We start from the raw sequence: 18,192 nt of genomic DNA, 5'->3' as shown, positions 1-18,192 counted from the left end.
GACAGTTTTGGGTAATCAAGATCTCTCAGAACTGTCTTGTATACTAAACGGTTCCAATTCTAGGATCTAGTCCAATTTAATGGCATGATAGTCAAGTTTCTTGAAAAAAAAAAAAAAGAAATATAGTTTTGAGAGAAATAAACCTAAAAGACAGTACGACTCCTATACCCAGTAGTAGTGTGGGTGAAAGGATGACCCCACCCCTCATGAAAAGTGAAAATTTCATTTGTATTAATGCTTTTATTAATACTCCCATTAGCCCACATGTTGGTGTAGGAGATGCATTGCATTTTAGGACATCATCTGTCGTCTTATTTTTTAGGGATAAAGTACACTATCTAATCACATGGCCTCCATGCCAACACGACCGAATAGAGGAACATGCAAGGGTATCCACCCATGGGGATAGGGGTGTGATTTCATAGGACACTATGGGAGGGCATAGGGGAACAAGACCAAGTAGCTTCTTCTTCTTTTTCAATTTTTTATTTTTATTTTTATATTTTTTTTAACTAAGGAAAAGACTCTTTAAGCCTAAGACGTGCTCTGCATTAGGGTGCAAGTTTGGCCCTAAAGGCCCAAACCTGCCCTTAGCCGTCTTGAAATTTCTGACCCTGAATCAAGGTCAGGCTAGGTAAGGGTTGATGTTTTTGGCCCACCCAACCCGCCCTGGACCCGGCCTTGGCCTTGATTTTTTTACCGTTAGTTCAGGCCTTGATTTTGGCCCTACCGTGCCCCTGATGTTGACTTTGGATTTTTTTTTTTCTTAGGATGTTCTCCTCTTTGTTTAACATGACAAGGGTTTTAAAATCTTTGGATTGTTTGCCTTATTAGGACGATCTCTTTGTTTATCATGACAAATAATTGAAACTTTTTGAATTATTTGTTTTCTTAGGATGATCTCCTCTTTGTTTACCATAATAGTTAGAGTTATTTATATTGTTTGAATGTTTGCTTTATGATGTTCTTCTCATGACAAGTAATTTATGACTTTATGTTTTTTTTTTTTTTTTATCTCATTTTTATTATGAATATTTTTTTATTTTTTAGTTATTTCATATTTTGCAGGGTTAGGGTCAGGGTATACCTGACCCTTGATGGTAAACTAGGATTAGGGTTAGGGTCATTCCAGCCCGACCCTGAAAAATCAGGGTCAATCAAGGCAGGTAAGGGTTGGGATGAACCTTGAAAGGTTGAGCCTAGGTTGAAGTTTTGCAGCCTTGAGTCAAAGTCAGAGTGGGTTTAGGCCCAGTTAAGAGGACTCAGGGTTGGGCTAGGGTTTTATGAAGCATGGCCCAACCCAGCCCCATTGCAACCGTACAGTTTGCACCTACCTATAATCTCTTTTATTATTATAATAATTATTATTGTTTTTTTTCTCTTCTCTTAAATAAATGAATAAAAAAATGTATTGTATGTAGATGTAGGGTTCACCTTAGGCATATTTAATTGTGTCTGACATGTGTGAAAGGTTGATGGAAATTTAGTAATTAGTTACCAGTCGAAGAAGAACAGTTTCTATGAATGTCAGGATTGATCAACTACTTAATCACCCCTGAGGGGGTTACTGTTTCTATGGATTAGTTGTGATTATTATGGTTCTTAATTAAAGCCATAAGATAAGATATTTGTGTGTGTGTGTGACCGTGTGGGGGAGAGGAGTTAATTAAGTTGGATTCTTAAGTCCAAGACGTGATGTAATTAGCCAAGCAAGTGAAGATTTTCTTTCAAGTAATACCAAAAGCCATTGAAATCTTTTAGACATCACCATTAATGTGTGAGACAAAAGAGTACATATGCTTGGCTTAAAATTGACAAGTGATTATAACATCTTTGATTTTGTCATTAGTTTATGTTCATTTAATATTTACTTCTCTCAAATAATTCACATCTGATTGACAAATTGACATTGATCGCATTAATTGAAACTTCTAGAAATGAGAAATCACATCTCCTCTTTGATAACTGACCTCAAATTGCCTATAATAATGGACCCACCCGGACCCCGACCCCCACGCGCCACCCCCCACCCCAAAAATAAATAAATAAATAAAAAATAAAAAGTTGGATTTGGGTTGATTTATGTTTGGTTCAATATATAATATGTGAAAATCAAACTAAATAAAAACCAAATAAGAGACTCTTTTCAAAGCCATGATCGAGTCGGCATAGTTCGGTTTCAGTTCCATTTTATATGTTTAATTTTTTGAATTTAACACGGTTTGTATTCAATTAATTTGAAACCTATTTTAGGTGTTCGAGCAAACTATTAACATCTTGATAAAAAAAAGATATTCGCTTGTTAAAATCATAATCCACATTTTTTTTAATATTAAAAACGAATAGAATTTAATCATTTTGATTTGCACTATCAGTTTCAACCTAAAATCGAACAAAAAAAAATTCTATATTTAGGACTAAAAGTTAACTAATTTGTTTAGGTTCAATTCGATTTGATTTTAAATAGTAGATTTTGGTTCAACTCTAAATTGACACTCTCTGATCCAGCATGGTGATTAATAACATGCAATTTCATAATTTCAAAATATTAAAACATGTTAGTGGATAAGATCAACTTGTATCAATGGTTCCATTGACTGAGTTTTTTTTTTTTTTAACCCATCATTGAACCATAGAAATGATAATGATTATGTTAGAAAAGGACCACTAGGTGATGGCGGATAAGTACAGTTTAACCATATGGTCAAATGATCAGTAAAAATATCTATAAAAGGAGAAATTTATTTCAGTTCCAAGCTTTATTTAACCAGTATTTACTGAACTTTGCCATGGAGCGCTTCTTTTTTATACCTGATAAAGCAAAATTTCACCTCTGATCATTCCACTTTGTCTTTTTAAATTGTTTAGATTACTCTATGATGACACATTTTACTGCACTTTAAATCCATATCCTAAGTAAGTATTGAGGTGGTTTATAATATATTGTATATTATTAACGATGGATTATTTCTTTAAATGTTATATTTAATTTGGAGGAAACTACCTCTTCTCTATGTGTGTGTTTCTACACTTAGACACATCAGTGTGAAAAAACCATGCTATCCTTTGTTGAAAATGCTTGTGCACGCCCTCTTATTGACTGCACCAAAAGATAGAGTTCTCTTGACTATTTAATTTAGCATTCACATGCAAACCCTAACCTTAACCCTAACAGTCTCAAGCGGCCCAATCTTGCCTTTGTTTTTGTTAATCCTCATATAATTTTTACCAAAAAATAAATTATATTATGTTAAATCAATAATATATATTATAATATTTAATTCGAAATTCTTATCTTGCATACATTTATATGTATATACAAATATAATAGTCTCTTCCCAGGCCTACAAACTTCAATCCTAGCCTAGCTCAGACCCTAAAATTTTCAGGTGTTCAGGTCATGAGGTCGGGCTGATTGGACTAATTGAGTTGTTAGATTTTCTTCACCAACTATTTTTGGATGGAATTCTTCACCTACTATTTGGATGTTTTCACAATAAGAGAGTAGTAGAGACGTACAGCTCCTTAAACACATGGGTTAAGGTCCAAGTGTTAAATCAAGATTGTATAAGAAAGGTCCAGCCATGCCTCAGTACTGAGCAGGAGTGTGGTTAATGGTACTCCCAATCAAGATATTTCCTTTGGAAACCAAAGGTTTACTGAAATCAACGCTACTAGATATGAATTATAAGCTTTAAGAAGCGTAGAATGGAAATAGGCGAAGATAGAGATCAGTACTTTGTATCAGATTCAATAATCAAATGGCCCCAAGCATTTAAAATTGCCATTGTTTCACCCATTAGAATAGTTAAGAACATAGAAAGATGAGAGGTAACATGTAGCTACCCCAACAATCATGGAAGATGGATTTTTTTTTTTTTGTCTGTGTTAATTAAGTTGTTCGGGCTAGCTTATGCGCACCTCGACTATTCCCCAATTCGCCCAACCGTTTGTGATTAGTACTTTGTATCAGATTCAATAATCAAATGGCCTCAACTATTTAAAATTGCCATTGATTCACCCATTAGAATAGTTAAAAACATAGAAAGATGAGAAGTAACATGCAGCTACCCCAACAATCACAGAAGATGGACCTTCTGTTTTTTTTTTTCTTTTTTTTGTTGTGTTAATCAAGGTGTATGGGCCAGCTTACGCGCACCTTGACTAATCCTCGGGGAGACTAGTCCAGCAACCCACTGCCATGATCTCTACTTAAATCGCAAATGCACAGATGGGGAATCGAACCTAGGATAGTGCACATATTCACACAATTCTCAATTCGCCCTAACCATCTGAGCAAACCACGGATGGATCATGGAAGATAAACCCAATTTCTCCTTTTTTGTGTTATTAGACACTAAGGATGGATCCCAATAATTAGCTTTATAATCCTATCGCAGGCAAGGATTTAGGGGACGGTATTGGTATCGGTCTCTGTCGATACCGATCCGATATCGATCTAGATCGGATGGGATCGGTGAGTATCAGTCTATTTTATCCCTGATTTTTATAAAAAGTATTATTTTTTTCTATTTTCCCCTGAAACAATCTGGATCATCGTTCCGGATCGATATCAAATTAGGATCAATCTCATCCGATACCTATCCAATACAATCGATACGACTGATCCCAGACCAATACTAGAAACATGATCGCAAGTGAATGTCATATATCAAGATACTTCATATACTACTAAAAAGTGAATTAACAAATCTATTAGGAAATAATCATGTAACAGTAGCATGGATTTAGGAGATGGTATTGGTATCGATATTGATATTGGTACCCTACTGATCTGGATCAGATAGGATCAGTTGTGAATATCGATCGATTTTTCCCTTAGTTTTGATTTACCCTGAAACAATACGAATAATCGATCCAAATCGATAAAAAATTGGGGATCGATCTTAACCGATACCCATACGATATATGGGGGATACAATATCGATTCTTGAAACCATGAACAGTAGACATAATTAATTTCATTAAAGATACTAGATGTTAAGCATCCCAAGATGCATGGCCAAGATCCAATTATTGAAGAGACGCTGATCATTGTATGGCTAAGGTTCACTCATCCTAACATTCCTATGGGCTGTTCACAATGTCACATTTGAAGCCTAAAAAAAGCTTTTTTTCTGAGAAAGAAGCTTCTTCCTCCTTTTGGAAGAGGAGTTGTTGCCAGCTTTTCTTCTCTTTCATTTGGTAGGTCTGGGAAGACAATTGTACTATCTTGAGGACTAACCGATAAAAAGTTCCATAGAGTTAAAGACTAGACCCAATGTCAACCAAGAGATATTCAAAGCACAAATATGATACTACCAAGGAACTCCAGTGTTTCGTTATTGGTCAATGCAAGAAAACTACGAATTTCACCACTACATAAATTTCTTTTTTACTTTTTGACAAACCACCTTGAGTACTTTTGTTATTCTTCAATTCGTCCCCCACAATAGCAACACGCCAACACTAATCATGTCCTCTATTATAAATGTGAAACAGAAGCATAAAGGAATCAATCCCCTATCTCTCCATTGGAAATCTCGTCCATGAAGCAAACCCAGAGTTCAATAATGAGAGGAAAGAAGATAAAAAAGAAGGCTAAAAAATGAAGAAAGAGAAGAAAAAAGTGAGCAGAGACAAAATTACACTTTTGAGACTGTACGAATTCAAATCCTTGAAGGAGGATTTTTCCATTGGGCGGTCGATCACAGAAGAAAGAAAAAAAGAAGCTAAGTCGCAGTGTCGTGGGGGGTTTAGAGCCTTGGGAGGGCACAGATAGAGAGAGAGCCGGCAAAGGTCGAGAGAGAGAGAGAGAGAGAGAGAGAGAGAGAGAGTGAGGGAGAGGGTCCGGTCCTGTGTGGGGTTTAGTCAAAAACGCGTAGTAACCCCTTGGAGCTTTGAAAGGGTGAGAGAAAGCCACAAATTTTGTTTGACGCGCACGTCAAAGATCTTCGTAGACTAGAGAGATTAATTACTCTCGTGATCCACGATTGTAACAGTTCTGAGTTTGTGGCTTTGTGGGGAGAGGAGAGAGAAGGTAGGCCTCTGGATTCTGGTCTGATTATATATAACGTATAGAATAGTGAAGGTTGAAAGAGGTCCTACTTGTTTGACGTATAAGTGACGTATAGATGATATCTACTGAGCTCCATCTCCAACCTGAAGAACAGGTTTTCAGTAACTTCACATCGTCGTCTTACGTGTACTTCTTGCTTATTCCAAGCCGATTTGATATGTGGTTCTTCTTCTCTCTGGCTCTTGACCTCTATATTTGAATGGTTTTTTGTTCTTGGTGAGAAGATTTGAATGGTTGGTAGTGACTGAAAACACCAAAGCAAGGAAAACATAAGAAACATTTCTTATATGGTATGCATTGGTTTTGAATCTACTAATGCTGTAAGTTTAGTCTCACATCAGCTACTAATTAGTCTACGTACAATCCTTTTATATATTTTGAAGGCTCTTTACCTATTAGTTCAGACTATATGTATTACCATATGTTAAGTTTGTCTTGAATTCTTGATTCGTTTTGAAGATTGACCTACTCCAACATATTTTGGTGGGGATCCGAATAAAATTTTTTCTGAGATATGTGATGGAAACAGAGGGGTTAGGCAGATAGGTCCAAGCCTGGAGCCCATCACTGATCTCGTATAGGGGTGCAAGGGAGGTATGGTTTGATCGGATCGATCATGACCTGATGGATCGACCCGCGACTTGAAGTATATAATGTACTGTTGTCTTGTTGAGAAAATCATTGTATTTTGGGGGGTTTTCGAGTTAGGGTTTCAATGCGAGTTTTCTCATCGCTGCTTGGGTGTAATCTTTCTTTTGTATAGTGAAATATCTTCTTCTTCGCCCGAGGACGTAGCACACCACACTAGTGGGTGAACCTCTTTAAATCTTTGTGTCGTGCGGATCTTTTGTCTATTTATTTTCGTATTTCTTGGCATTTGATCTAACACCACATGTAAAGGAGTATTAGGAATTTAATCTCACACTGACTACTAATTAACCTACAACCCCATTATACACATGGGAGACCTTCACCCCCTCTGTTATTCCTCATCTAAGTGTGTAGAAGAGAGAGCTTCGGGAGGGAGCTAGATTTGAGAACTGAGAGAGAGAAGAGATAGTTTCGAGCGAGAGAGACAAGGGAACGAGCACTCTGTTTCACATTTCAAAAATGAAATATTAAGGCAATCAATCGGTTTGATCTGGTTCATGGGAGACTGGTATGAGTTGTTCAACTAAAACCGGTTCTTTGTGGTCATGTTCCTCTCTCCTCATCTTAGCCTTCCACATCATCCATGTCACGTGTCGTCTTTTACATCTAAAATAACACAAGAATAACATGATGAGGAATAACAGAGGATCTGGATTTCCCCTCCACCGGCCATTTTAGGATGGAAACTTTACAACTAATAATACAAAACAATAGTTTTTCTTTTAGTGGGGTAGTCAAGGTCAACCTTCCTCCTCTAGGGAGTTTTGTCATCAAATGTGTGAGAGGTGAGGTCTCTTGGATCATATATGATACACTAATCAAGCCACCAGTATTGCTTTAGTGCATGTTTGAATACGGTAACTAAGCCATCAGTAGGGATTTTAAGTCTCTAATGGTCTTGGATACCAGATTATATGGCCTTGTTAACTCACGTGTTGCACAAGTTATGACTTTGTGTCTCAAAAGTACGTGGCAGATCCCACCTTTTAATGGGTTTCTTTTCTGGGTAAGCCACTATATTTTAGGTACTATATTGGGTACTAATTTTTTTTGTTAACCTATACTGGGTACTAATTTGTTGCTTAGAAAGCTTCAGATAAGATCACCATGGAATAGAGAATTGGTCCTTGATTGGATTGTCTAATATTGATTAATAGAGAAAGTTAAGCTAAAGCGTACAAGTACCCTGATACATTAATTAAATTGATAAAACTAAAGGGGAGTTGGCATTAAATTTTACTGTACATTAACATAAAATAAAAAGTCCATATAAATAATATTATAGGGATCAAAGATACCAATTAAATTAGTAAGTTTTGAATGGATAGTATATGTTCTAAATGATATTTCATTATAAATAGTTAGTATTGAATCAAAAAAGTATGGTAATCACTTGATCTATCATCACTTAATTTTGTCTTTTTACTACACTAACAGTAATAATATGCTTATTAATCCCATCTGCATCTTAATGTACACGTTCCAACAAAGAGAGATACTTAATTAGATCATGTAGAGAAGTTAACATAGATCAAACAATAAACATTGAAGAACATTTTGTTATATTCTATAACAAAGCGTCACATCTTAGTACCTCACACACTAATTAATGAAGTTTAAAGATCCAAAGCGTAGTTAAACAAGGATATTAAGTATTGGGATCAAATTAATTTGACTAGTTCTTTAGTAAAATACCGACATGTTCTAGACTGATCGATCGAGCTCCAAGAGTAACAGTTAGATCATGAGAATGTTATAAATATAACGACAAAAAAAGATACCCAATATATATATTTATATATACACTAAATGATATAGTGAGAGCTCAAACTTAGCGGACATGTATGTAATATTAAATTCTATTCATTTCATAACTTTTAACCTAAATGGAATTTTATAGTGGCATATAAAATTTTGAAAAGATTAAAACATAAGTATTTTTTACATAAGAGACTTTGCCCTTATCACCTTGGAATTCTTAGATATAGTGCATGATTATAATATGTGAATTATCATGAAGTAAACGCCATATTCAACATGTTTATTAATCAGTTTGAGAAACGCGAAGCCTTAATGAGAGGCTTTAATAATTAATATATACTTTAATTTAGTAATTGTATTGAAATTTATTAATTTTTTTTATGTTCTAGTATCTCCCTTCAATATTCATTCGTCAATTCCTATAAAATTAATTGTTTCAAATGTTCCTAATAATGTTAAGTTCTCTATCCCTTTCCCTCCCCCCCCCCACCCCCACCCCCACCTATCTATCTATATATATCTATTTTAGGAATGAAGAAAAAGATAACTAAAGTCGTAAAGAGCTATTTCTTATTCATGCATGGTAATGGAGATTGATAAGGATAACAAGAATCTGGAAAAATTCTAGTAGAGTTTGGCCAGTGAGTTCATGTTTGTTTGTAGTTTTGCACATATTTGATCTAAACATTATTTTTGAACAAAGACAAAATTCTTCTAACACGTGGTATATTATTTTATAGATAGGTAAACCCAAGCTATCCTAACTATTTATATATCAAGTAGTGGTCCAAACTCGTTAACCAAATAAAATAGATTTTCTGAAAATTCAATAAAAACAGAACCTCCAAGAATCTAATGGGTGAGAAGCAAAAGATTGGAAGGAAAATCACCAATACATGAGAACAAAGATGATTGAGAATTACCAGATCAGTTTCCACGTGGTATAACTAAATGAACCATTTTGATATACGGAAATCATTTATCCTGTCAAATTCACGCGTGATTATAAGTCTAAAGGAAAATGTTTGTGTAACCGAAGGTGGACTAAGAAATTTAACCTTAACTTTTCTCCTCATATTCATTTTATTTTTTTATCTATTTTAATTCCTAGATGCAATCACTTACAATGCAAAATATCTATTCCTTAGGTTTCTATCAATAACCGTCTTCAACAATAAATGAAGAGTTTGAATCTATTTTTCAACGATCTGTATGACCACTTGGTCGTATAAATCAACTTTTAACATCTGTCTGTCCTGTTTTTACTTTTAGAAACTGAGTCTTTCTCATAAATGAGGAGGTGTTGGCTTCAAATTAACGTACAGGAAGAGGATCTAGGAAATGATAAATCCGCGGCCAAAGATGTCTTTGTAATCCGTACTGGATAAGATTAAATAATATTACTACCGTTTAGCCCGGTTCCCTAGGATCGAGGGATCCAGCTGGTTTCATTGGGCCCCATTTATAAAATAAAATAAATGGGTCATAATTGGGTGGTCACACAACTCATACTTCTCATGCCGTAAAGCACGTTCCTCAATAGATACGTGGCACATTTACAGCGCACGTTCAGACAAAACTACTGTGCTAGTCGTACCATAGGATCCATTGCCTCGGAAAATCAAAGTTCTAATACGCACACACGTGTCAATTATATGACGTAAGCAGCATACGGACGAAGGTGTTTTTGACATAGCTGCATTTATGTTTGGGGTTTGCGTTGTGCGAAAGAGACAAAAAACGGCACAAGAGCCACGGCAAGTTTGTCAAAAAGGGTTTTATGTGGTCCCCACCTACCCCTTTCCCCACTACTGCTTAGCCGCCACGGGCCTCCTTTAGTCAACGGAAAAAAATAGATAAATTATTACTTTATTTGCACGTGAAAGGTAAGTCACCTCACCGGTAGCGTAACACGTGTCGCTTTCTTTAATTAAATCCACTGGTCGCCGGAGAATTGGACTTCCGCCGGCCAAAATCCCGGCTGTCGGGAATCCATGAAACTATCTATCCTCTCTCTCTCTCTAGACACTGACATCAATTTCAGATTTTTACTAATTTAAGCTATTCAAAAACACTCACGGAACGTCGACTAGTTAAGATTTTACGCTTGCCTCCTTGTGGGGATTTCTTAGTTCAGTTCAGAGTGTGACATAGAAGCTTCAAACTGTTTGAAGTTAGCAGGAGTTGGGCACCAGGTGATGTTGTCATTAAAGGTGTGGAACTGAGAAATTTTTAATAATAATAATTTATAATTAGTAGGCTCAGTAAAATTTTCCTTGATTAAATTTTATTTTGAAGCTTTCCTCATATGGTGGGGAGTGATCTTTCTAATAATATTATATTTACCCAATAACGAAAAAGAGAAGTAGAAAACCATTTTATGAAAAACTAACGTTTGATAATGTTGGGTGCTTAAGATGGGAAAGTTATTCTAAATTTTTTAATCGTATGTGCTTATCCGATTGACGTCTAATTAATTGGGTTTTTATAATTGTGTTAAGATATTCAGAAGAGACAAAAAATGATCAATGATGGAAGTTTCTATGAAAACAGGGGAAGATCTTGTCTTGATACAGTAAAAGATTCAGAAGAATTACAACAAAATTCGGTATGGACTTTACAGTATCAACAACAAACACAAAAACCCAGAAAGCTAAAAGAAGAAAAAAAGATTAAAGCTCTTGTCTTGTGGCTCATCTTGACATGATTACATGAATTCATTGACGTCCAAGATATCAGGGAGTTCGAATTTCAACATGTTACTGCAATAGCTATCCCTCTCATCTTCAGTGCTGCTGTTGATGTATGTGGAAGATGAATTCAAAGCAGTTGGGCTTGGTGATGAAGGTGTGGAGAGGACCGAAGGAAAGATTAAATTCTGGTAATTGCAGTTGTTGTATTGTAAATTTGAGTTTTCAGAAACAGGGTCGACCAACGATTGGTCAGAGCTGTTGTTGTTGTAGCAGTAATTGGACATAGGAATATTCAAATTCTCTGTCAAATTAGAAGGAAGAGCAACATTGTCTTGCCAGGCACAGCTGGTTTGGGAATCATGGCAAATTGAAGGGAACTGGTCCACATTGGTCTGCAATAGATGGTTTTCATTCAGAATTGGGTTTTGGATTTGATTAGAATCGAAAGAAGGGAACTGTGTTTGAACTCGGGAGTTGCAGAGTTGGTTGTTTTCTTGGAGATTTTGTAGAAGATGAAGGTCAAGGTCAGGGTTGTTGTTGTCGGTTTGGGATGATAAGAGAGTAGTGGCAAACCTCAGGAACTCAGGATTAATGAGAGGTTGAATCCCAAGAAATCTAGACACATTATTCAGTTGAGATTGGTTGTAGAGAGGTGAGCTAAGAAGAGAGGAGAGATCGAGAAGATCAAGTCTTGGACTATGAGTTACAGGGTCAATTCCCATTCGCAGAAGCCTCTTTCTAATGTGGGTGTTCCAGTAGTTCTTGATTTCATTATCAGTCCTACCCGGCAAGCGAGCAGCAATGGCAGACCACCTAAATTCAGAGAAGGAAAAAATGATCTCAGATTTTTGAGACTAAGAAACAGTAAAAGTCCACGAAGTAGGTAAGTGTGAAAGAAAGAGAAAAGAGAAAACAGAGGAAAACCTTACTTGTTACCCAAAATACTGTGAAGCTGAATTATGGTTTCTTCTTCTTCAAAGGAGAACCTTCCTCTCTTGATATCAGGTCTCAGATAGTTTGTCCATCGAAGTCTGCAACTCTTTCCACATCTCTGAAGCCCTATACAATTCAAGAACAGAACAAACAAGAAAACCCACTTAAGTATAAATTAGAAAACATTGAAGAAGACTTGAGTATGGAAGAGAAGGTATGTAACTATGTATACCTGCATTCTTGGGTAGAGTTCTCCAACTTCCATGGCCATGTTTCTGGATATAATCAATTAGCTTTTGATCCTCTTCTGGAGTCCAGGGACCTTTCTTCAATCCATTTTTGTCACAACAAGGCGTTCTACCCATTTCTTGACACCTTTAATTGATTTCAGAGAGAGAGAGAGAGAGACAGAAGGTTAAAATTAGCACCTGAAGAGAGAAAAAAAAAGTGAAGGATCTTGGAACAGAACAATTGAAGGGCGTATGGGAGGCATGGTATAAATAGTGGAGAAGGGGAAGGAAGAGAGAAGTCAAAAGGATTCGGTGCCGGCCACTGTTAAGTTTCCTCCCAGGAGAGATACGTGTCTCTTGTTTGTTCTTTCATTTCGTCTCTTTCTTTAATTTTTTTTGTGTTCTTTTTGAACGTTGAAGAGGGAAGGGAAGAAGGAAAGAGGTTAAGAAAAGCAAAAATTAAGATTAAATTATAGTATTTAACCTTGCAAATCTCCATTTAGAGAAAAGAAAAGGGAGCTTATAAAAAAAAAAAAAAAAAGGGAAAGTAGGAAGGTCTTTACACAAATCGTTTTCCCGCCGAGGATTCTCCTGGCTTTCTGGATTCAGTAATAGCTGTCACCATTAGTGTGGCGCCACGTACAAATGAGTACAAATCACCACCTGACTGACGCTTTCGAAGACCACGTAACAGTGACTTCACACTTCACTATACCCTTCGTTGCATGGCTCTGAGTAGTCTCGGCTTGAGTCGGCTCAGTTTCCAGCTTCTTCTAAGCCTGGGTTTACGTGTCCATCGTTCCTTTAAAAAAAAAAAAAAAAAAAAAAAAGAAAGTTAGCCTAATGAAATACAGGCTGTGATTGTCCTCTCTCTCTCTCTCCTTATTGAATATACAAATCCTTTTTTCTATCCTCCTTAAATCTATTCTTTTGCTATTATTAATTTGATGTGTAAAATGTCAATATAAGTTCGTAATGTGTAGATCTCTCATTTAGTTTCATAAATAATAATTTATTCTAATTATTTATCAAAAAAAAAAAGAAAAGCCAAATGAAAATATTGGAGTATTTATTAAGTGCAAAGATTTGTTTTTGAAATAAATTTTTGGAGTTAATGTAGATCAAGAGTCATCCTCTTCTTCTGCATTTATTATGAAGCTTCGTGTCTTAATTGAATGAAAATTATTTCCTCTTCTATTAAGATGGTAGCGTAACCATCATGTTTTATCAAGGATATCTCCTAACAAATTGGAAGTTAGGCACTAGTTCGGATCAAGTCCTTGTACGAGAACCTGGTCTTTGGTTCTCGTACATCTCTTTTGCCGACAAATGTAATCTACTAAATTTTACTACAACGATTACCTACAAGGCTATAGTACTATTATCACTCTCTCTCTCTTCCAACTTAAATGTCTATTATCTCTCTTCTCCATTTAAATGCTATACATTATTTTTCTTTATATATATATTTTCTATTTTTATTTAAATTATTATTTTTATTTTAATTAATTGATTCCAATAATATTTATACTAAAACCCCAAGTCCAAAATAGGCTTCATATGAATGAAAAAGATATTAAAAATGTATTTTGGACTTGTACTGAAACTCTATAGAGATTTGTGAACCCTAAGATGATGGGTGAACTGTCCTCTATGGATGAGGAAAAATTCTTCCTTTTTCATTTTTTTTTATTAGGTTGCTTTGTATTGGTATAGTAGATGGTTTTAAGTGAGCTTTAAAACAAAAATGTTAATGAAAATTAAGAGAAAGAGAGGATGAACTTAAAAAAAAAAAGGGAAACAGATAATGGAGTCCACTATTTTGGAGGATTAAAATGAAGCTATTTTAATGGAAAAAAAATTTCTGATAAACCATGAGGAGAGAAAGGGAGTATGGGAAAAGAGAATAAGAGAGAAAATAGGAAGAGATTGAGAGAGAGAGAGAGACGGAGAGAAAATGAACTAAAGGAAAAAGGAAAGAGATAAGGGAGTCGACTATTTTGTAGGATTAAAATAAAGCTATTTTGTAGGATTAATAATAAAAGAATGTTAAATCATAGTTAAAGGAAAATAAAAATTTGAAAAACCTTGAGGAGAGAGAAGGGGTATGGGAAAAGAGAATATGATAGAAATTAGGAAGAGATAGGTAGTCGGTCAAAAAATTAGAAGAGATAATGAGTGGATTACAAACGTCCACCTCTTAGTTGTACGAGAATCGAAACTCAAGTTCTCGTATGAGAACCTGATCCGAACTCGCTAGGCACTACTACAATGTAGGCAGAAGTTTTTCTTTATTGTGGGTGAAGAAAATCTCTAACTATTAGTAACATTATTCCCTAAAATCTCTAACTATTAGAGTAACATTATTCCCTCTTTCCCCTTATTGTACAAATGTCCAAAGCATTATTTCAGGAGTTTCATTCAACCACCATAGCCCGTGGATCAAGAGATTCTCTTTTCACTATGTGTGAAGAAAGACATGCAAGATCCTAAAATGTATGAAAACATAATGTTTTGTTTTTGTTTTTGTTTTTGTTTTTGTTTTTTTTTTGACCCCTATGTTAAATGTAACGGAATTGCAATTTGCGTGCTAACTCCTATATGTTATTCCTTTGGTTCAACGAAATTTGTTTTCACTTACGATAAATGAGAAAGTTTTCCTTCATTAATGGAGTAGGGTTCACCCATACATCTAGGTTCATTATTACTTTGTCCTCCTCCCAAAAGAAGTCCATAATGCCCTACTTAATATTTTTTATACCAATCCCAAGACACTCAAACCCATGGGCAAGGGATTATTAATGTTGGATCAATAGCATGATTTAGATTAAACATATGTTAAACATTATACCTTTTCATGTATTGGCATGCACCCAATTTGTAGTCCATGTATCTCTTTTTTTTTTTAGACCCCAAATTTGGTTTTCATTGTGGACATATTGAACTGCATTAGGAAGGTCAACCAAGTGGGCTGTGCAGGAAACATTCACTCAGCATTTAAATTTCAGAAGAACGAAAATTTTCTTTCATCTCCATTTCTTCCCAAACTAACAGTCTCAACTCTCAATTCCCTGAAAAAAAAAAAAGAAAAAAAAAAACCATGGATACATGAGTAAGATAATCCAGTCACATTTTAAACAAAAAATAATTTCTATTTTTTATATGTTACCTTATTTTAAGGGTTCGTGTAGTTTAGAATTGAATTTGAGGTGTTTGGATGGATCATTAAGCAACCTGTGAGGTTAGTAAAACTGTTAGGAGTTGGGTGAGCAGAAGATCATTGTATTGTGGCACCTTATGGTTGAGTAATTGTTGGAAAGAAACCCAAGCTAGGTCCTGATGCTGTTGTACATTATCCAGTTCCTGATCTAAGCTGTTATGATAGTGATGAGAGGGGTTCCATTCCAGACCCGTGACTTGAAGCATTCTCAGATAAAAGAGTCAGAGCTTCATTTTCGTTGGTAAATTCTTGGGTTTACACCTCCACACTAGGTTTCTCCGTGAGGTGAACCACTTTGCCGACCATGTATATGTCGCCTCAAAAAGAAATGTTATCTTACACACAATTGGGGGAGTCAATTGATTTGTTTGGATTGGTATCATTGGTTTGATTCTTATCGTTTCGGTTTCATTTTATCATGTAAATATATTCGATCAAAAATATATAAAAAAATCTATGTTCTTTATGAATTTTGGATTGGTATCAATATCTTAATGGGTTATATCGGTTTGTTTTTTCCACCAAAAAAAAAAAATATCGGCTTGGTTTTAATTTTGATTCGATTTTATTAATTTGATTTGATTTCTACACGATCTAGTTTGATTACAATGTTGGAAAATCCAACTGGAAATATGATCGAATAAGTTCATATTAATTTTGATTTGGTTCGACTTGGTTTTGTGGATTAGGGCTAAGATTTGCACTAGGGATGAAACATGGTCAGGTTTCTTAAAACCCTAACTTGGCCTAGCTAGGTCCTCAAAATTCAACCAAAGCCCAACCCAACCCAACCTTGTTGGATTCATGATCAGGCCCCACCCTGTAGGGTTCATACCAACCCAACTCGACCCTAATTGACCCTGTTAAGGCCAGATTGATCGGGTTGGACATTGGGTTGACCTTGGCTTCTGCAATGGTTAGATTAACCTTGATTGATCTGTTTTTTTCATTCATATCCTATACATTAAAAAAATATAGAAAAATAAAATAGCAATACGAGTCATAAATTCTAATATAAAAAGTGAGTTAAATTTCGGATCGGGTTGGGTTGGGCTGGGCTGAGGCCTCAACTCGAGCCTAACCCTACCTTGACCTAAGGTTGTGGTTTTACAATCTTAACCTGCCCTCAGGGTCAAAAAACTTGACTCAAACCCTATTTGAACTCGGGACGGGTTGAGATGAGCTCGGATTCTCATGACCAAACTTCACCCCAATTCACATGTACATTTGGGCATTCAATTATCTCTATATTGTTGGTCTCCTAGTCCATTGAGTTGTGGGTTCCACAATACCCTAATCTTCTTCTACCCATGATGTGGGCATTAAATTTTCGTTTGAAAGCAAAGTTGTTAATTATAGTATAAACGACATTGAGAAAACCTTTTTTTTCGTTCTTTTGGATGAGAAGGTGAGAGATAGCCATTAAAATAATGGATAGATCCCAAGCGAAAGAGAAGACAATTATTGAGAGGAGGAGAAAAGCAAGTTCGAAGTTGAATCATCTGATAGACTTTTTTCTGTGCAGGCTTGAAGTCAACAATCCTTAGGTCTTCTTTCACCCTAAATTACGGCATTGAAAGTAAACTAAATGGTCGGCTGCTGGAGACAAATGAGATGTGGACTGTTGTTGTATTTGTCTTTTGGTTTGGATAATGTTAGACCGATTGGGGAGAATGGGGGATCAGTTGAATATCATGAGCTTTTAGCACAACTCCGATGACCCATGCAATGAGTAGACTGGTTTTGCTTCCCCTTTTGGATCTCCTCCATTCACTTTCTGTTGGGACATAAGTAGAACCGAGAGAGAGAGAGAGAGAGAGAGAGAGAGAGAGAGAGAGAGAGTTAATACAATAACTCTATTGTTTTTTCTCTAATGAGCTATTTTTTCTCTAATGAGCTGCTCAATGAGACTTTGCTCACCAACACTAGAGGGAAGGGGGAATGAAAGGGAGAGGGAATGGGTCGACTCATCGACCTCTTGACGCCAGCTCTTCAAACAGAAGTTACAAGCTAGTATGCTAGACACTGGATTTACAATTAATATGATAGTTCAAGGGCTGTTAACCCCTCCCCTGATGTACATATACAATGTCGTCCAAGCCCATATACTTTTATTGGGCCAATTGAGAGATAAACTATATTGGGCTGATTCAGAGATGAGCAATGGTTGCAAGAAAAAAATTGATCCAGATCAGATGACACACCCCCCCCCCCCCCCTTTTATTTTTCTTTTTCTTTTTTTAAGGAACTTCAACCTAACTCTATATTGTACCAGTCTCCATTTCATAGGCAGTGCTGTGCATTCTCCTCCCCTTCCCCTAGAAGTAGAGCTCTTAGTGTGTTCATCAGATGACAAGTTTTGGGTTATGGGCCAGTCATAATTGTTATCGCTACAGGCCCAATTACACATTAAAAAGACTAGGAGTGAAGATCCTTCATAGTTCTGTCTTCAGAGTGTCGCAGCGTAGGGGTGAGAATTAAAAATTGAAACATTGTATATGTACGAAAAACCTATGCTGACCATAGTGGTTGAGCTCTGGTGCACGAAATACTTATGCTCACAGTTCACCAGGAAGTCTTGAATTTGAACCTCTTAATTGCTATCTACTTCCCATCTTTATATAA

General features: G+C 35.9%; 1 protein-coding gene across 1 annotated transcript; it reads right to left on the bottom strand.

The window, feature by feature from the left end:
• Window positions 1-11,013: 11,013 nt before the first annotated feature.
• On the bottom strand, window positions 11,014-12,598 carry LOC122093547 (transcription factor MYB102-like). Its single transcript, XM_042663899.1, has 3 exons — window positions 12,350-12,598; window positions 12,114-12,243; window positions 11,014-11,997 (listed from the first exon to the last, which is right to left on the bottom strand). The coding sequence occupies exons 1-3, from the start codon at window positions 12,480-12,482 to the stop codon at window positions 11,199-11,201; spliced, it is 1,062 nt and encodes a 353-aa protein (XP_042519833.1). The 5' UTR covers window positions 12,483-12,598; the 3' UTR covers window positions 11,014-11,198.
• Between the last annotated feature and the right edge of the window lie 5,594 nt (window positions 12,599-18,192).

Source organism: Macadamia integrifolia, chromosome 11 (genome assembly GCF_013358625.1).
Source record: "Macadamia integrifolia cultivar HAES 741 chromosome 11, SCU_Mint_v3, whole genome shotgun sequence".
NCBI lineage: Eukaryota > Viridiplantae > Streptophyta > Magnoliopsida > Proteales > Proteaceae > Macadamia > Macadamia integrifolia.
Note: the sequence above shows the minus strand (reverse complement) of the source record. Positions and strands in the feature narration are given on the sequence as shown.

Excerpts from the sequence above, each read along its gene's own strand:
- LOC122093547 (XM_042663899.1), bottom strand. The coding sequence starts at position 12,482 with ATGGGTAGAACGCCTTGTTGTGACAAAAATGGATTGAAGAAAGGTCCC. Across the intron at positions 12,244-12,349 it reads AACTCTACCCAAGAATGCAG|GGCTTCAGAGATGTGGAAAG; the intron begins GTATACATAGTT and ends TGAATTGTATAG. Across the intron at positions 11,998-12,113 it reads CACAGTATTTTGGGTAACAA|GTGGTCTGCCATTGCTGCTC; the intron begins GTAAGGTTTTCC and ends CTCTGAATTTAG.